Below are 21,109 nucleotides of genomic sequence, written 5' to 3'. Positions count from 1 at the left end.
TTATACCGGAATGAAGAATTAATGAATGGATGCATGAATAAATGAATGAATGAAGAGCTAGGAAAAGCAAGGAAAACGTGTTCGTAGTGGGCACATGGGCATGCAGGTCCACAGGTCTCACCGATCTCGGTCCTTTACACCCCCCCCCCTCCTCTTCCCCTTGCGCGATCTGAAAGACACCTGGCCTAGTAGGATCGTTGTCTCTCTGCCCTTGTCCCCCCCCCCCCGCCTCGTCGCGCCTTGAAACACTTGTGTATAGGCGCGTTACAAATTCCATATCATATATCATATCATTACACACGCATGTAGACGAACTGTCGTTTCTCATTGTGTGTTGGCCTCGATTTATTTCTTTATTTTTCGCATTGATTTTAGAGCCGAACATACTCCATTGAACTATCCTTGCAAGCAAATAGTTTCTGATCGGCCGTAATAAATAAAATAATTTTTTTATTTTCATAACAGGTATTTGATCCCGTTCTGCTACTGTCATTGGTTTGAGACACCGGCAGATGGTTTTTTCAACAGACACCTGCAGCTTCGTGTGAACAACTGGAGCAAACTAACAATTTTATGGGACGAGCGCCAAGGGCCCACATGCCCTTACGCTGTACTAGTGGCTAGAAGCAACATATCAACCTTTACGATGGACTAGTGCCTAGTTGATGGAACAGCCTTGTGCATCTTTCAACGAAAACCAACACCCCCCCCCCCCCCCCCAAGTACCATAAAGGAACAGCGCGTGACTCAATATAAAAACTTATACAGATTTGTGGATACAAATAAAAGAAAATAAATGGCGTTCAGAGTTCATATGGCAAATGCTGAATATTCTCTAAACATTTAATGTCAAATAAATGTACTTTACCAAATGTACCGTGTTGCTGTTTGATTTTAAAGTACAGTTTCATATTCCGAATTGTGGCGCGCTGCGTTGCGAGATGGTCTGTGTTGGTTTCCGGGTTCTGTGTGGAGTCGCATAGAAGACGACTGGGTGCGTTTGCCTACGCAGCACAGTAACGTCACAGAGAGAGGCGGGGAATATGAATGTTTGATAATGTCAGGCTCAGGGGCGGGAGATTTGATTTAGTGCCGCAGAAGCAGGTCAGCCAGGGCGATGCGGCAAGTGATAGGATTATCAAAAAATGGCAGCTCCCTGGTGCCTGTTTTCGCATGCGTTTAATGGACGAAAACTCGGGTAAGGTCCATAGGAAAGTTTTCTAAAATCGAGCCACTTAGGCTTAAAAAAACATGGCCGACCCGTAGGGACAATAAAAAATGTTACTAGACCATGCCTTTAAAGAAGGATATTCCAGATTAGTATTTGATAAAAACCAACAGAGTAAAAGGAGAATGAATAACAAAACACAATTATCACAATCTACTGAAAAGAATGACTAGACAAAAGCTCTGAAAGGCAGAATTTGTAGTTATTTTGTATTCAACAAAGTCGATTTTATTTAATTCAACAAATGAAACGACCAATTCATTTGAAGCAGCTCAACTTTGAAATGGTATTTGAACACATAGAAACTCTACATGTCAAGGATTCCTATATAAAGTAATTAAACAAATATTTCTTGTATGCATCACTTGCTTTCCATGCCTTGAAAGTGCCCCATTTACCAGTGCTCACAAACCCTCGGTTTCTCCACTTCACCCTCCCCTCACTGTCCCAGGCAAGGGTTCCATCTGTTGTGCTTTGGACCCGTATGTCCCTGCACTGCCTTTCAACTTTTTTCGCGCATCAGTTCATGGTGAACATTGTTGGGAGGTTTCCAGGGCCCCGTCTGGCGGTCCCCGTAAGCCCCGTCCCCGTAAGCCCCCAAGCAGATGACAAAGACACAGAGATATCCGCACTGCTCGGGCTTCCCGGTCACACTGCCGCGGTCGGAACGCCCCCTTTATTTATACTGCACGTGGCGGCATGCAACGTCACGCCGCGGCGTGCGCCTCCTTAAAGGGGCAACACCACACTACTTTTTCATGAGGACAAACACCACAACTTGGTTACTCTACTAAACTATCCACACAACATGGGAATCAAACTTTCAAAATATCCCCAACACGCCTTTATTTACAGCCGCCCTGGATCCCCTCAAATAACACTGACCCACGGGCCACTCATGACACATGTCCCAAAACGTAATCGCTGAGGTAACGGCACGGGAAGTCCATCCGATGGCAATCCCCGGACAGGGGACGCGGGTGTTGATGATGGGCCTCCTCCGTCCTCGGGTATCGCTGTTAAGTCCGGTTCTCTGGGAGGCTCAGTCCTGGGGTCCCCTAGCTTCTTGAAGAAGCTCACATTCCGGGTAACAGCCGACCTCCCGTCCGAGGCCGTCACCATGGACTCCTTTACAGCCACCACATCGAGCGGCTCGGGTTCATAGGGGAGAGAGAGCTTTCCGTGGGGATGCCTGTTCCTGATGAGTACCTCATCTCCCTGTTCGTCACTGCAGACGCAGCCCTCACCGCACATTCTCATGTTCAATTCGCAGCCACCGGTCCATCTCCAACTGCTGGTCATCGATCACCATGGGCTCCTTTTCCCCCACCTCCGGCAGCAGCCCCCAAGGGCACAGCTTGAAAAGGGCTTCAGCAGGCGCCACACCAGTGGACGCATGGGGGGGTGGTGCGATACACCTGCAGGAACTGGTACAGGGCTCTCTGCAGACATTGACCCTGGCCCTGGGCTATTCTGAAGGTCTTGTTCAGTGTCCTCACCAGCCGCTCTGCTTCTCCATTGGCCCTCGGCCATAGCGGGGTAATCTTCCTATGCTGTACCCCGTACCCTTCCATCAGCTCCGAAAACCGCTCACTTTGGAATGTCACCGCCGTTATCAGAGCACAATGTATGGGGGAATCCGTGGGCCGCAAACAACTTCTCGATGGCGACCACAACATGCTCAAACGGCACCGACTCCACGAACTCCACCTTCGGGTACTGAGAGTATTCATCCACGACCACTAGGAAATGGGTACCAAGGGTGGTGGATCCAAAGTCCGCATGCACCACCTCCCAGGGCCGCGTACCCCGAGGCATCGCCTCTATTGCTGGCTCTTTGCAGAGGGGAGGCCGCCTGACACCACACACATGCTGCCACAAAGTCATCAACCCTGTGCTCCAATTCGGGGAACCACACCTTGAGCCGCAGCCAGGCCTTGGTTTTCGCTGCGCCTTGGTGTCCATGGTGGGCCAAGGAGATCACTTCTTTGACTGGGGCACCACAATTCGGTCACCCCTCAGGAGGAGGCCAGAAGCCGAAAACGACAGCTCCTCCCTCACCCTCCGGAGCTGCTCCAGTCCGATCTTGGCCTCTTGGGTGCGCCCAGCCAGGGACTCCAGCACCGTCTTCCATGAGCCCTGCTGCATGGCCCGTTTCAGGATCCGGAAACATTCGTCCTGCGCTGCTGCTACCGCCACCAGATCTTCAAAGGGCATGGTATTTGGGGTTGCCGCTTCCACCACCATGCGAACAAGGTCGTCCGCCTCCTCGGCACACGTGTCCGGGTCCTCCCCTCCAAGCACACCTGGATGCCTGGACAGGTAGTCTGCTGCATTGTTCGCCCCTGGCCGATACACCAGTGACCCCATATTCTAGGCGCGCCAGCATCCACCTCTCTATCCTTGCTGGTGGCTTGGAAGAGGACCCCGCCAGGATTGGAAGCAGAGGCGTGTGGTCCGTCACGACCGTCACTGGACGGCCAAGGACAAAGCCTGAAATGCCTGCCGCCCCACAGCACCGCCAGCGCCTCTCGTTCAATTTGGGAGTAGCGCTGTTCTGTGTCAGACAGCACCTTGCTGGCGTAGGCCACCGGACGGACACCACCGTCTCTGTCCACTTGTGTTAGTACAGCCCCCAGGCCAAACGGGCTAGCGTCCACAACAATTTCCGATGGCAAGACTGGATCGAAAAAAGCCATGGTGTTGTCAGCCGTCGGTGCCCTCTTGATCATCAAAAGCCGCTTGCTCAAGGGGGCCCCAATGCCAGCTCGTGTCCTTCTTTGTAAGGGCTCCCAGGGGTTCCGATCTCAAGGCAAGGTTTTGGATAAAATGGCCACACTAAGCCACCATGCCAAGAAAGCTCCTCACATCAGATACGGATTCTGATGGTTGCGCTTTCTTGATGTCCTGGACCTTCCTTGGATCTGGCGACACACCCCCCTCCTTGAAAACAAATCCAAAGAACTCAATGGAAGGGCGCAGAAATTCACACTTCTCCCTGTGGAGGGTGAGGCCAAGTGACTGTAGTATTTGAAATGTCCTTGCAAGCCTGTGCAGGTGGTCGACCTCAGTCCTGGCAAACACTAGGATATCATCACTAATGTTTAAGGCGCTCTCTAGATCGGCAAAGGCGCCCCGGATGATATTCTGAAATACCTCCGCCGCTGATGATGATACACCAAAACTGAGTCTTTTATAGCGGTACAGCCCCCGGTGGGTGGTAAATGTCATAATGTACCTTGACTCAGGGTGTAGGACTACTCGATGGTAGCCGGCCCAGAGATCCAGATTTGAGAAAAACCGGGCACCCTGCACCTCAGCAATGTTGTCGTCGATCGTTGGAGTGAGGCGTCTCTCTTTTGATGGCCTTGTTGGGTAGCCTCATATCGACACAAATGCGGATGGAATTAGGTTGCTTCGGCTTTCTTGCCACCACAATCGGGGAGACCCACAGAGTTGGACCCTCCACCTTCTCGATTATGTCCAAATTCACGAGGTTGTCCAGCTCTTTATCCACCTGTTCCCGAAGATGAAAAGGCACCCTCCTGTGTTTGAGGGCAATAGGCTGCACAGACTCATCTATATGAAGCCTCACAGGGTCGGCAGCCATCTGTCAAATTCCGTTGAATAGAGCAGCGTACTTGTTCAGGAGGTCGTTAATGTCCTCCAGATACACTGAATACGCAAAGCTGACGATGCCACGGGCCTCCGCTGCAGCACAGCTTAGAAGAGTGTTTGTGCTCACAGGTGTTACATAGAAGCGTGCGGTGATCTGTGAGCCATCGTGCTCCACCTTGGCTACAAAAGCACTGTCCAGGGGGGGAGAAGTTCCGACCCTCCAAAAGCAAAGATGCGGGCCCTCGGGCTGACCAGCTTGGGAGGCATGTCCATTGCATCATAATGTCCACAGGCCATCAAGTGACCGACGCACCCGTATCCACGAGGACTGGGACCGGTGACTTGTTGACCTTCACTATGCACCTTGGTTGTCGCCTGGCATTGGAGGGCTCCCGCACTCGATACAAAGAAGATATTCGCCTCCCCTTCTTCCCCTGGGGGGCGTTGGGGGCGACCCTCTTCGCTATGGCCAACCTGGGCTACATTCGGTGGGCGATTCTGGCGAAGAAACCCAGACCGAACCGGACCTCTGGGCACCATCACAAGCAGGGCTGCCTTGCACACCCGGGAGAAGTGATCCGCCAAGCCACACCTACCGCATGTTTTGCCAGTCGCAGAACACTCAGCGGGGTGGGGTAGATCATACCCACACTTCTGGCACGACTCCCCAGCTCTTCCACCTCTGCCACGTAAGCCAGATCCAGCTCTTCTGGTGCCTCTTCCACCTCGCCACATAGCGCACACCTCCTTAGTCTTGACTGGACGTGCGCCAGCTTCCATTCTGGACGCCCGGGCCTCGGACACTTTGTGGCAGCGTCCAAGCTCAAGGATGCGGGCCAGCGTGGTACCTGGCTCCCTCAGCACCTGCCGTCTTAACTTGCCCGAGGAACACGCCTGTATGAGCATCGTGCGAATCATATCATTCGTATCACCCCAGGCACGTGCCAGCGACAAGCACCTAAGGCGGCCGTAAAAAATGTCCCAAGTCTCATCCTCCTTCTGCTTTGCAGACATCACAAATCTTTCATAGTCTGCATTGGCAAGGGGCAGAAAATGAGCCTGAAGGGCAGCCTTCGCAGCCGCATAGGAACCATCACCCGGTGGTAATGACTCAAAAATCTCCTGGACCGCAGGTCCTGCCGAGTACAGCATGGTGCCCAACTTGCTGTCATCATCCGTCTCCATAGTGGCCCTGAAATACATGTCAAGGCGGTCCACCCACTTCTTCCATCTTGGCCCCAAACTGGATGACGGGCCTGAGACATCGAACTCGGGAATGGGCTGCAAAGCCGCTGGGGCCCGTGCTTGAGCCATGACAGGAGGTGGCGACTGAACAACTGGTTGCACCACTGGTGGAGCCTGAGGCAGAGGAGCCTGAAGTGCTGCTGGGGCTTGAGGCTGCGCCAGAAGTTGGGCTCGAGGTTGCTGCTGGTCTGCAGGCTGCCCACCATCCTCGTCTCCAAATCCGTTCATGGGTTAGAGCGCACAGGCACCCCCAGAGTTGATCTTGGGGCCGCAACTCACTCCCACCACCACCACCACACAGTCTTGGCACCCACACCGGCAATGTAAAAGTCCAACCTGGCAGTGATGGTAAGCGATGAGACGTCAGCCTCACAGAAAAACTCCCTGCACAGACACAGGCAGCCAAACATGATGATGAAGAGGATGATGAGATGTCGAGGTTCACAGCTGCAGCAGCCTGGAATGATGAAGAGGATGATGAAGAAAAGAATCATCTGCTGCACAGCTGATGTGGGTCTGTCCAGGTGCTCCAAAAATTGAGCCAAAGGGATAACGGGCTAAGCAGGCCCAGCCATTTTAGCCCTTCACCTCGCTTACACTCGATGTAGGAAGCTCAGAAATCAAGTAAAATCCAAAATTCTGGCACAGAATTGCAGGTATAACTGCCTGCTAGCAGTAACTCTAAAAATTAGACCTGGATGCCTCTCACTGTTCGCCCTAGAGCTCGGCTAGTATCCACGGCCAGATCTAAAATGGCCACCAGCCGCGTGGTCGATGCACGGCCTATGGCATGAAACGAAATTCAATCGAAATTCTGTTCCGGGAAAAAAAATTGATATTTCAATCACCGCCGGGCCCAGGCATAATCCCCACCTCGTCCCCATTGTTGGGAGGTTTCCAGAGCTCCCTCTGGCAGTCCCCGTAAGCCCCCAAGCAGATGACAAAGACAGAGAGACATCCGTACTGCTCGGGCTTCCCGGTCGCACTGCAGCGGCCGGGAGCGCCCCTTTTATTTATACTGCACGTGACGCCGCCACGTGCAGTATAGGACTTAGGCACGGCATCATAAGTCACAGCAGATAAAGAAATAGGACCACGAGTCGGTGCCAAAAACGTGCACTTCTCTTGTTTTTGTGCGTTTTACTTTATAGTTTGGTTCAAAATCACATTAAAATTCATAAGCATATGTTATGCAAAAACAGCAACGAGCTATAAGGGCTGGTCCAGCAATAAAGTGATTTTTATTGAACCAATAGAATTAACATGCTCATATGTGTCAACAGCCGACATGTGTTGTACATTGGCACTTTTTCCAAGGCTGGTCTAATAATAGTATCCATCTATGAAAATGGGAATGAAATTCTCAATCGATGGAATTTCGATTAAGCTGTCCTGCACCCATGGGAAGGCAGCATTATAAACGTATCTTGAAAACCATTATTACCTAATGGCTTATGAGTCAAGATCATCCATCGAATCCGCTTTGAGCGTTATATGAAACGTGCTGAAAGGGACCACGAGGAGTTCCCCAAATTGGGGTTACTTTTCTTAGTTTGATCAGTGCCATGTATCATTTTGATGAGCAATTACACTGGTACAGAAAAGCTGTTTCTCCTTAAGTAGGTTACGTTTGTACAAAACAGGGTTTCATTTACCCCCATATATGAAACTTTTAAACACGCGTCATGTATTTTAGCAATACATAAAACATCTGTTATCAATCGATATGTACTTCATGAAATGGATCCAAGCAAATCATCTGTAGATCTGGTTTTAGCAATTCCTTTCACATACCATTTTTTATTTAAGCGTCAAAGAATCTGCTAATTTCTTGCACCAATTCTAAGTGACATCTGTGACCCAGGACAAATGCTTTTTATTCAAATATATGATGCATCAGGTTCATAGTATAAATGGTGGCATATATCAATGCTTCTTGGTCTGGTTAAACTAAATAAATTCAGTGGACTAATCCGTCATTCAAAAACCAACATTAGCGTAACCTTATCTGTTCTGCAATGCAGAAGAAGATGATCCCGATGATGGGAAAAGACTACAGGTGCTACTTTTCCAAATTAAATCCATAAAGCAATCTAACAATTTCTTGCATTGGCAAAAAAGATCAGTTACACGCACCACTCTCCTTGCCCTATCCACTTCCAAAAGGATTTCTCTCAGGTGGGTGTGTAATTTCCGGAATTACAGCCAGAATCTTCTACACGCCATGCTGAATCTAACTGAAGCAGGCACAACTTGACATGAATCAGTTTTGCAAACATCCAATTGTGGATTTGCCAGAGTGAAATTTATTCTTGCCCAGCAAAGCATTTCCCTAGGGGAAACTTTCATAGCCCTGGTCTCCTAAAGTGAAACAACCGATCTGAGCCGGTCTCATAATTAAGAAGCAATTGCTTTTAAAAGCTACTGTTAGTTAAGAATTAGTGCAGTCCAATTGTTGTGCGACTACACAAATGTCTTGGTATTAGGTAACCCACCTTTTAATATAGGCCTGTACTACACAAGTTGGTAGTGTGACTGAACAGCTAGGCTTATCCTAAAAAGGGAATGTGAACTGTGCAATGAAATCAGTAAATGCAAGTATCCAATTAAAGACTTACACAAAAGTTATATAATACATTATTTATACACAAAGATATTTAAAGCAGTCTATAAAAAGCAGCAATTAGCTGTAACATTAATCCAAAGTTAGGATTCAATTAAAAAAGTGAACAATAAAGCAGGTGAGCAATTCATTCATATGTTACACGTGTTCCAGCACTCTGAGGTGACCGTCATTTGAGGTCAGTATAGCATTTATTTAATCACCTTTGCAATATTGAGTTTTTAAGGAAGGAAAGGTTAGGGGTAGATTAGAACAGACTGTTATTATAACTTAACAGTTAGATTCTCCCAAAGGGATGCATGCAGTATATTATCCCAGCAGTAGATTCTCCCAAAGGGATGCAGGCAGTATATTATCCCAGCAGTAAAGTGTTCAACATTTAAAACCTGTGAGGGAACAAGCACCGCCAAAGCCAACAGGTTCAGAAGGAAGCCTTTAGGGAGCCAGGACAGCCAAAGTCAATGTCAGTTTGCTAGAGGCTAGTTGGTCCCACCAGCCTAAGGAGGAAAATCTTCCTTTAGGGGTCTTCTCTGACGATTCGAAAACGGGGGCAGCACAGCTGCAGGGCTTCACCGGGCACGGTTCAGGAGGGTGCTGCTGGCGTCTTCGCTCCTTCTGCTTCAGATGTTGTCCTCCAGTGGTCGACTCTGCTCTTAGTCCCAAACACCTCACTTTTTATCCAAGTTCTCATTCATTCACAGCTCTAGGCTGTCAATCACACATCAGGCCAGCTGTCCAATTGCAACTGGTTTCACTCGGGCACACCAAGAGACAAAGGACAGGGACGTTCAGGACCTTCCCTCAATTCCTGCCTTTCCAAATTCACTGGAGCCTAGGCGGGCTGAAGCACGCCACAGGCAATTCACACAAAGGACTCAAACCTGATGCAAACAACTGAGTAAGTAAAAGCCGAGAAGAAACTAACAAGAAATGGTGAAAAAAAAAAAAACAAAAAAAAAAAAAAAAAATATATCTGGACATTTTGGAGAAAATGGTCACCCTCAGGTGCAGCACTGCAGCTGAGGTATCAGCCTGCAGATACACGTCACTAGGTAATAAAAAAGAAGCCACTGCCACCAGCCAGTCAAGTGAGTTAGTGTAAAAAATGTTTACATGAGGAATGGGTTACATGAATTATTATGTAACCCCCTCTCCCCCTAGCACTCCACATAGGGTGGTGTGTGCTGGAGCCATAAAGTAAAGGCAAGTAAGACAGGGTCATCAACAGTAGTTCACCCAAGAAAATGCAGTTAAACATGGAGAAGTCCAAGGGACATCTCAGTGGCACTGCACAAAAAAGACGTGGTGTGTCACAATGCAAAAGCAGATGCCTATGGAGTTGACCAGACTCCATAAAATATTAAGGAACACAGAAAAGCATAGTCAGAAAAACACGAGTGAGTGAGAAAAAGGTCCCACTCACTCAGGATTAAAAAATAAAAAGCCAGGAGTCCAGCAAGAGCTGGGTTTCTCTAAGGTTAAAGGGGATTGGCACAGAAATGAAAATTCTCCCTAACACTTACGTAATGAATGCATGGTGTATTGTTACCCTAGTATGAATATGTACAAATGCTAAAAAACCCACACCAAAGTATATGTTGTGGTGAGCATTACTCGATGTGAAATGCACAGTAAATGTTACATTCATAATTTAAACAGGATATCACCAATGGTGGGGTGGTCCCAATGAGAAAGAGGGTTTCACGTTGCACGCGCCATACTTGCGACTGGGGAGCGGCGAGTTGGCGCGATGTTGCATTTTTATATGTATCAGGCATAGTTCATGAGAATGCGATAGGTATTAAGTGTCACTTTGTGATTAAGTTGATACATTTAAGGATTTGCATGAGTGCAAGCAAGATAAATGTCAAAACACCAATGAAATATAAAATTCAATCCAGGTATGGGGTACAAGGAAGCACCTAGTAACTGAGCAACAAGGAGTTTCATAATGCACATGCGAGAAAGGGGATTTGTCATGAAGAAACCACCCTGAAGAGGACCAGATAGTTTTTAAAACATGCATGCATTGCTATTACATACATGGGGCATTTACAAATCTATATGCAATGTGCTCTTTTCATAAATCGGTTCTGTGTTATTTTTTCAACCGGAATTCTGCCAAAAGAAACTCTTTGGGGGCAGGGGGGTATACAGCCCTACCCCCCCTCCCCTAACCGAGCCCCTTCCTCACCTCCACCAGGTAATTCTATGAGTTTTTTCCAGTAGAATTCTGTAAAAGTACATACTTCGGCAGAATTCCTGTCGAAAAAATGACTGGAGAACCATAAATTAGTCAGTCAGGGTTTGCAAGGTGAATTCTGAGTGACTGTAAACAACTGGTTTAGCGGGGTTTGTAGGCCCAAAGAAAGGTCATGAGTAAACCGCAACATTAAGCAGGGTCAGCAAACAGGCCCGTCAGGCTTTTTATGGTTTGGCAGTGTCGTGACAGGAAAAAGTAATCTCTTAAGTACATGGGAGCATGTTATTTATTGTTCAGGCTATTTGGCCATTTGCTTTTGACTAGCAATAAACTAGGGGTGAGGGACGCTTGAGGCCAGAGTTGACAGATACTTCATAGGTTTCAATTGTTTGCTTGGGATGTAACTGGAGGCCATGCATGTTGAACTGGTAGTCGATTAGACTGTTCCAATGATGCCAGCAAGTCAGGGTGGGCAAGATGGCTATCGCCAGTTCAAAGGGAACCTGTTTATTCATCCCCACCTCATATTATTTGAAGTACTCTTGCAAACCATGTGCAATTACGTTCAGGGTTAGGAGGACTCAGGCCAGCTGGGACTTGCAAAAAACATGTTTGTATGTGAATGTGTAACTGTGCGATGATGTCAGGACCTACCAGGGACAAATCCTAAAAGTGGGAGTGTTGTACACATGAGCTGCAAATGTAAGATAAGATAAACGTGACCAATGAGAACAGGGAAATTGACAAAACATTGGATTTCTTTTGTATAGCTTTTGACCAATCACACGTGGTTTGTAATAAAAGATATGGGAGAGTTCTAACTGTTGCAAAAATGTATATATGTATATAATTTGTCAACTTGTATGGTTCGGAGAGACTCTGATTAGTTCGACTCAATAGAACCATCTAGCCCCTCCCCGCCGATTGTACAATAAACTTGCTTTACGTACAAAACGTGGACCCACTTCTTAAGTGGTGGGACCCGTTTTGGGTTAAAGTGATTAGAGCCCCACCTCCAAACCAGTCAATTTCAGATTCAGCCCATTCTTTACTCTTGATGAAGCCTTCGTCTGTGCCATTCTACAGTTACGTAATTATCTGGATCTAGCAAATGTTTTGATGGAATTTTGTAAAAGAAAATAGGGTTGCATTTTTCTTAAGTAATCTGCTATCAAGTCATGTTATGTTTTTAGACCATGAACTTTAGTTCTATTCTCGTCTATTGCCGGTACAGATGGTTTTGTAGCTTAATAGTTTTCGGATGCATGCCGTACAATATATTCAGAACATCAATAGCTAGTTCCTTCAGGTTTGATGGCTTTCGTTAACTACAATGTGTTATACAATGCTCTGTATAACCTTGGGAAGGGTCACATTTAGGATCACATACATAAAATAACTTGAAATGTAAAATCAATAATAGATGCTGCCCCGATAGCCTCCCACCCATCTCTCTGCTGGAGAGAAGCATCATGGCAGGCTTCAACACAGAAAATAAGGTTGCCACTCAGGATCTTGCAATTTCCTGCAAAAATAATTATTTATTTTACTTGGAGCCAATTTCAAGCACAAATCCTATGGAAGCAAATATCCCATGGCAGGCAACTCCGGTCCATCTTTTTGATAGCCCTTTTCTCTTGTCACTAGCCCTTTTTTACCAGTGTGCTGGTACTGAGTGTAGGTCGGCACAAGAAATACCATTTTACATTGCCATTATGGCCAGATGTGTCAGGATTTACCACAGTATTAACCAGAGCTGCTGAGAGTAACCATTTATATAGCCGTCACAGAAAACTGGTGCTGAAGGCAGAGGTTGTTTTTTCCAAATCAATAATGCTCATCTTATTGATGAAAGAAGGATGTAGAGTGCAGTCACCATGAAGGGATTCACACCCAACACAAATGGATTTTGCAACAAGCAGCACACTAGTAAAGTGTGCTTTCAAACTGCAAACAACTCCTCCCCACTATCCCACACACACATTGGCCCACGCTCCCTTTCTTTACAGAGCCATGCGCAGCAAAGCAGACATTGGCAAAATGGCGCTATACAAGATCACTTTATCTTACCTTAAACCCTGCAGCATGCACTTAGAGTGTTAAATTTCAGATTGGATTATTTGCAGGAAACTGGGGTTAATGGGGGTGGGCGATAATTAACACTTCACCAGAATCGTAGAGGCCACATTATCTTTCATTAAAGTCTTAGAAGTTATAAATCAGACGCTTGGGACTACACAGCTTCACTATATCTTTTTGCTGGCAGACCTGTGTCATAGAATGCTTCTTACTCACTAGGGTGTCGTCGGGGGCATTTAGGGGCTAGGAGGCAGCTAGGTGAGTTCATCTGTGGGATTTGCAAGGCTTACCCATTAATTCGGACAGGTGGTACCAATGTTACCAGAGGTTAGGATTATTTCAATACCTTACAACCAGTACCCCAGATAAGATTTGGGAGTATTTTTCTCCCTATTTTTAAACTTTGAGTGTAAATGCGATTTCAGGAGAGTAAAAATGACTTTTCTCCTTTGCAAGAGAGTAAAATGTATGCGACACCCAGCCGACATGTGCAGAAACTGTATGGAAATCATTACCATGCAAATTGTGACAGAAAACACCCTTCATTATTTCTCTAAAGTCTGGCCATTTGATGTCTCCTGTATATATTTAAATGTTGAAAATACAAAAACCTAGTCAATTACATAGTAAAGCAAACATGAATTGTATCGTGCGTTTTGAGGTTCGATAGAATTGTCTTTTGATGTTTAATGAAAGTCCTCATTTCCTGGAGCTATTACTACCTAATGGCATGCCAATGTTATGATACAACAGTGCAGAGAGGCAAGGACTCCATGCTGGATTCTATACCTAATCTCATAGTAAAGTGGTTAATTATATAGCACTTTTGGCAAATCGTTGTACATGGAACATATTTATCACAAAAACAAAGTGGTTACTCCTTTTATTGACCTTGAAAGGATGAAAGGTTGAGCTGGTCTTGGCGGTATTCCTACCTGCAACCTACAGATCGCAGCACAGGTGCTCAACCAGCTGAGCTATGTTATTGGGTAATATCCTTCAGAGGTTCGTAAACTGAGTATCGACTCAGGTATAATAATCACAGTGCCTAGATGTTGGACGAACCATGTATGAAGCGCTACATAACATACCTATCTGGATTATCACAGGGACAGGTTTTGCTGAGTTTCTATTTCAATTATAAATGTAACTTACATTTGTTTGTTTTTGAACAGCGCTTGCACTTCCTGGAGAGTCAGGTTTTGGATGTAATTGTAGTCTTGAAGATTTGCGAGGCTATAACACCTGTGATTGGTGTAATGACAATCAGTCATATTTGAGCAAAGACTCTGCTGCCACTGACCATTTATAGTAATGTACCCCATTGACTGATCTGTAGAAGTCTGTGTGCCCTCGATGTTCTGGTCCTTCACATAGTTTAAGTGCTTGTGCACATTATTATTCCCCCATTTATTAGCATGCTGCACCTATGCAGGTCCAGGAAAGATAAAAAACATACTGCCCCATCATTGGAGTTTGATAATTTGAAGTCCCGTTCTGTGAGGTCATTGAATGGTTATGTAATGTTGCATCCACAATCCCTTTAATTATGGTTAAATATCTCTCACCATTTCTACGCTGATGACACCCAGCTATATCTCCCCTTCTCTTCCTTTACCCCTGATCTAAAGCTCTCTTCTTGTCTAACCGCCATTAAAAACTGGATGTCATCTCACTATCTTTTTCTCAATACTGATAAAACTGAAGTACTATTCTTGCCCTCTAACACACTTCGTTCCCCCACTCCTCCTCCTTCCATTCATTTTCCCCCCTTCTAACCTTCCTATTTCCACCCATGCTCGTAATCTAGGCATTTACTTCGACCCTTCTCTCTCGTCCCCCCCCATCATATCTCTCTTACTTCTCATGCATGTCGCTACCACTTCTTTAACATCCGTAAAGTCTGTTCCTCCCTCACCTTTCATGCTACCAAACTTTTAATCTCCTCCCTCATCTTCTCTCACCTTTTCTATTGTTCTTCCCACTTCCTTGGTCTCCCTGCCTCTCACCATAACCCCCCTCAAATCCATCTACCACTCTGCTATCCGCACCCTCTGCCTTCTCTCTCCCCCCCTTGACTCCATCTCTAACTCACTTTCCAACCTAGGCTGGCTTCCTTTCCACTCCCAACTTAAATTTCACTTCCTTTGTCTCATCTTTAAATCTCTTCATGACCTTGTCCCTCCACATCCCTCCTCTCTTCTCATATTCCACACTCCCTCTCGCTCCGTTGATCTCTCATTACTTTCTGTTCCCCCACCCCCTTGTGCCTCTTCTCCTCGTTTCCCCTCCTTGCCCCTTTACACTGGAACTCCCTGCCTCTTTCTATCCGCTCCATACCCACCTATTCTTCATTCCATTCCTCCTTGAAATCACTCCTTCATTCCCCCCACCCCCTATTTTCTCTCTCACTTTATTTCTTTCTATCTCTCGCTCCCTCTAGTACCCCATCTCAACTCTATTCACTCTCCCCCTCCCTTCCTATGAGCCATCTTCCTACTATGTTATTTACTCCCTAATCTCTCTCCCTCATCCTTCCTTCCCCACCCCTCTCCCCTTCTCCTCATATACGCAACCAAGACAAAAAAAAAAAAGACAATTCCTGTAACAGCGCCTCGATGCCCACAGGCTGTGTGAGCGCTTTAAAAATGTAAATAAATGAATATGCAAATTGTTCTACACACTGTTTTTTGGTCCAATTCATGTATCTTGTTTGCTTCTACTTTGTTGTTAAACTGTAAAGCGCCTTGGATTAAGGCGCTATATAAATACAAATAAATTGAGCACCAGCATAAATCGCTACATTACATTTTGAAAAGGGGGGAGATTTTTGTAGGTGACAAGTTGGTGGTGCATAGGTACCAAGATACCCAGAACCTAAACTCTGCTTTCTAAGTGGACAAAAATTATTAATCTCATCAATATAATTATCTCCATGGCTCCCTTATCTGCCAATCTCTTTATGCTCAAGTAAAGAGGGATCTTCAGAGCACATTAATGAGCAACTGTAACCTCTCCATGTCTAGGCGCAGGAGCGCCCATGTGCAGAGTGCGAATCTAGTCCGATGCTAGATTGTCTCATTTCATTATTTGGTACATTTCATTTTGCTTACATCTGGCCTGTGCCAATTCGAACCCTCCATTACAAGGTTTAACAATGTGAAATTCCCACAAACCTGGTACCCTGATTGAAACTTACAATTATGACCCAATGATGCACGCTTGCAGACGAGTCCATTACTAAGGACTCACTGTGTAATGTAGAATCCTATCTATGGCCCAAAATGTGCACTCGCCACTAGCCACTAGCCATTGACAAGTTTTAGCGAATAAGAAAGTCTGTGCATGCCGCGAACACAGGTGGCGGGTGACATTGTATGCCTGGCTAATAGCTTACAACTTGACATTTTTACTGCCAACTATTAGCATCACAATACCTGGAACTGGCTTCCCCAACCACCTGCTGCTGAGTAATCAGACGGGCAAGTCAGGTGCCCCAAAAAGTATATGTATCAATTAATAATGGTTATATCTACAGAGATAGTCTCCCTCAATTTTTGTTATTCGGGGGGGCCAGTCTCTCAGAACGGGAGACTCACTAACAGAAAAATACAAAATTGAGAACCGGCTACGCCTCTCCCTGTACTACCAGGTCAGGCGAGGTGATCTACAGAGTCGTGGTGAACAGAGCTTTCACTTACCAATTAGTGAGCCACGTCCATGCACAAGGCAAAGAGCAGAAGAGAACAGAATCATATCATTCAAAAACTATCACAACATGACATATTCTATATTAATTTATTCAGTATAAAGACCAATTTCGAAATGTGTTCAAAAAGAAGAACCGAGAGAATGCAGGCATAAATATGGTGCATCACCAACTTCTTCTCGCTTACTTATTAAAAAACACAATATATCAATTAATAACGGACCTCTAGAAACGTTTACAAGTGCCACAAACATCAATCCAATTACACAAAATAATGGAGTGCACCAAGTGCAAGAAAAAACAACTTAATTTACTTTATTTTGCAGCGGTAACAGCTGGGAGAAAAATCAAATGACAAACCGCCCACATCGGGCCACGTAATACCACGCAGAAAACCACAGAATTTACATAATTACACATAACATTTCATAAATTGGCACTTCCTATGGTTTCTTATGGTGGCCTTGGATGTTGCATCCCTCAGAGGAAACCCAATTAGCATTTAAAGCGAACAGAGATACTCCCATCTCACTCCCATGCATGGGCCCCAATGATCCCAGACTGTTCTAACCTTGAATAGCTCATTCTGCAACTCTTGTTTTGATACATTTCGCCAACCCAGGTGCACAGTCTTCTAATTAGGTCATGGGATGAATAGTTGTTTTAGAAAAAACATGAAGGCTCTGCATGCAGAAAATCAGTTCTTGTATTAATACCACAGGTGCTATGGCACTTACTTGTTGTTAAGGGCACTGTGTATGCAATTTAGCTTTGTATCTTTGGCAATGTTACTACATGGATCCTCGTGCATCTGGCGATCAATGATCTGTGTATTTATCTAGCTATTGTCTGGGACGAAAATAACGGTTGCATATCGATTCCTGGGAACCGCAGATTCTCACAGCTTCAGCCAACACCATCCAATCCTCTCTTCCTGACCTTGGCTTTCTGGTGTTCTTCAAACAGAAGTGAAAGAAAGCTTTTAATAAAACTGATAGATCTGAACAGCAGCGTAAAATAACAAATTGTGCGGCTTCGAACGGGGGCCTTGTCTCAAAATGGCGATACCCTTACACAATGTTATAAGCAAAACTCAAAGCTAATGTTTTATATAAAAATATATGGGATCTAATCTCAAAGATTTTATAAGCAGACGCCAAAAGCTGCGCCTTGGTATCCAACATTAACCAGTGACCAGGAGCTACCACTGGGGAACCAGGAGCTAGTACATTGCGTCCCGCAAATGTAATTTCCACATAGAACGCAAACATATCACAATTGGCCATAATGTATGACCCCTTCTACATTAAATGACTTAAAGAGGAGTCCTAATTTGTATTTATGGTTTGTCCCCAACACAGAGTCAAATTCCCTGGCAGCAGGTGGTGTCAAGCTAACCAGGCTCTTGAGGAGCTAAATAGCTCCCAGCTGCCGTCAAATTTGAACCCTGTATATCCTGTTCAGCCCTCTTCAATATATAAATAAATAAGTCCATTTGAGTCACACATTGCACAATACCTGTGTTCTGAGCGACAACAGCAAGGCATTGTTGGCATGAAAGTGAACTTGCAGCGATGGCTACACTAGGTGGTGTTGTGGAATGTGTGACATGGCTCAAATAGACTTAGTTGCCTACAGAACCATCAATCTGGATTCCGAGTATCTACAGGCACGGAAACTGCTCTTCTGAACACCTTTGAAGAACTGCTTGCATCTCTGGATTCTAACTCGCCAGCTGTTCTCATCCTACTTGATCTCTCCTCTGCATTTGACAGCGTCACCCACTTCATCCTCATAAAATGGCTCCACAATACCCTTGTTATCTCGGAGCGGGCACTGGACCGGCTGACGACCTTCCTCAAGGACCGCCCCTCCCAGGTTATCCAGTGCTCTTTCTCCTCTCCCACCTCTATCTCCACCTGTGGAATTCCCCAGGGCCCCAACATTCCTCTGTGGCTCTTTAACATCTATCTTGCTCCGCTTGGACACCTTCCACTTTCTCCCCTTACTTCCAGCGTTATGCAGATGAGACAACTCTTCTTCAAACTACCCTCTGATCCTCTCCTTGCTTCCTCCATCACTCCGGACTGCCTATCTGCCATCCGGTCCTGGCGTGCCTCCAATGATCTCTGCCTCAACACCAGCAAGGTCGAGATCCTACCCATTGGGACCCCTGCTCCCTCTTTCGTCCCCTCACTCTGGCCACCCTCTACGGCCTCTCCCCCTTCTCCTTCATTTGAAGCCAGAAACCTTGGAGTCATCTTCAACTCCTCCCTTTCCTTCCTCACTCACATCCAGGACCTTGCCAAGAAGGCCAACTTTCAACTCTACCTCCTTAAAGGATTTCCTCTCTTTCCCCCAGAAGCACAATTTCTCCAGAGCTCTGGTACTCTCTAGACTGGAATACTGCAACAGCCTCTTCAACAATTTACCCTCTTCCTATGTCCCCTCGAGCTTATCCAGAATAAGACTGCAAGACTTATCCTTGGCCTTAAGCCCAGGGACTGCATCTTTCCAGCCCTAAAACCTCTCCATTGGCTACCGGTTGCTGCAAGGATCCAATTCACATCCCTCTGCATCATCCAAAGGCTGTCTGGGACCAGGGACTGTGCTATCTACACCTGGCTCTCATCAAATACTCTCCCTCGAGATCTTTATGCTCCTCTGGCGCCAACACTCTGCGCATCAAGCGCTTCTTTAAACAGCGAGCTGGTGGCCGATCTCTTTCCTCCTCCTCTGGAACAGCCTCCCCTTCCTCTCAGTCTTGAGCCGGATCTCCTCAAATTCCAGAAGCTACTCAATACTTCCATTTTCACCTCCTCCTTCCCCATCTCCCTCCCTTGCTAAATCCCAATCACTGCAATTGTGGACCAGGGACCTTGTGTCCCCCTGGATCCTGGGCTCCCACCCCAATAGCCTTCAGCCCACCCCAGCATGTGCCATTTGGATCCAACTGGCCTGTGCTATCTCATAGGCATGCACTTATTGTTTTTGCCAGTTGACCACTCTCTACCTAGTGATCTCTACCAGGCACTTACGACTGCTTGCAACTTATTCCCTAGCACTTCCCTTCGTGTCACTCCTAGCACTCACGCCACCTAACTCCCATCATGCACGCTCTGAATGTTCACAAGGCCTAGTAGGATCTTCTCTCTCGCTCATCATTGTTATTATAATTGCCTCATTCCCATGTCCCTTCCCCGTTTGCCGTGTGGGCACTTTGAATTTACTTTTTGCATAAGCACCTTACAAAATGCACAATAAATAAACCTAACAAACTTTGTATCCCTCCTCAAATGTCATCTCTATTAGAAAAACATTACAGACCCTCATTTAAAGATCTTATGTTAAAGCTCTTAGTTTAATGACAATAGAATGCAGCACTTTCAGTGCCACTTAATGCCTCAAACAAAACAAAAAAAAACACTCTGGGATGAGGGGGTGGGTGGTGGGGGCGGAGCATGACCTCACTCCGAGCTTCCCTTAGTTGGTTCCAGCTCCCTCACTATGCTTTGTCACTCTTGCACATTTGTGGTTAATATTTACGCCCCCTTCAATAAAAAATTAATCACCAGCCGCCACTAACATCTAGTTGAAACACAAGAACTTGTGCTTTATTACGGTGACGCCGAACACCCAGGTAGGGCAGCCAGTACGTATTCTACATATATGTACGGGATCAAGGGAACGAGCAGCGATCAAAACGAGCTACAAACAAAATTACAACGATGACCATTTAATAAACAAGTTGTAGCACAACACATTGTATATAGCCCTGCGCGTCAATGATTACCAAGCTTACTTTACAATTATTCGGTATAGATTAGTTATCTTTGACGATCTGCTCCTGCTCACATAACAAGCCCGCAAACACGACCTGGCTGCAACATAACCCTTGACCGAACCCCAGTTTTGCAGTAAAACAACCGTTGTGATGCGATCCGTCTTTAACCTGTCCGCGAACAGTCACGTTTGGTAATATTCGATAAATCGGCGGCGAAGCTGCAACACATATTGTATCTCCTCACCTAGCAGAGTCCCGATCACTCGGCCGGCGCCCTCATTGCGTCGCTCGTAGCTGTCCACTATAGAGGCCAGCACCACCGGGTGCACCCGCACCACAGGCCCGATCAGGACCCCAGGAGCGGTCACAGCTGGGGGCGGAGGAGCTGGGGATGCCGCGGAGATCGAGACCGTGGATGCCATTTTTGCAGGAGAGGGGGGAAAGGAAGTGCAAGGCACGCGATAGGCTAACGCAGACTCATGACGCGTCAGACTCCGAGGCCCATTGGCTCACGCGCTACGCGGCCACCCGGCCGCCTGTCGCGCTTTACTGCGCGTCACGCGAGCCCATGGCTTCCTCGCTCTCCCTCATTCATGATGGCAGCCTTAAAGAATGGTCAT

At 46.4% G+C, this 21,109-nt stretch overlaps 1 protein-coding gene across 1 annotated transcript in view; it reads right to left on the bottom strand.

The window, feature by feature from the left end:
• EIF3F (eukaryotic translation initiation factor 3 subunit F) overlaps positions 1-21,071 on the bottom strand; it is a 133,338-nt gene extending 112,267 nt beyond the window's left edge. The window contains exon 1 of the mRNA XM_069604686.1: positions 20,734-21,071. Coding sequence (XP_069460787.1) covers positions 20,734-20,911 — 178 coding nt within the window. The 5' untranslated portion in view covers positions 20,912-21,071. The remainder of the gene's footprint in view (positions 1-20,733) is intronic.
• Between the last annotated feature and the right edge of the window lie 38 nt (positions 21,072-21,109).

This window comes from Ambystoma mexicanum, chromosome 1p, assembly GCF_040938575.1.
Source record: "Ambystoma mexicanum isolate Mex_15411 chromosome 1p, UKY_AmexF1_1, whole genome shotgun sequence".
Taxonomy (NCBI): domain Eukaryota; kingdom Metazoa; phylum Chordata; class Amphibia; order Caudata; family Ambystomatidae; genus Ambystoma; species Ambystoma mexicanum.
The sequence above is the reverse complement of the archived record's forward strand: the minus strand, read 5'-3'. Positions and strand labels throughout refer to the sequence as shown.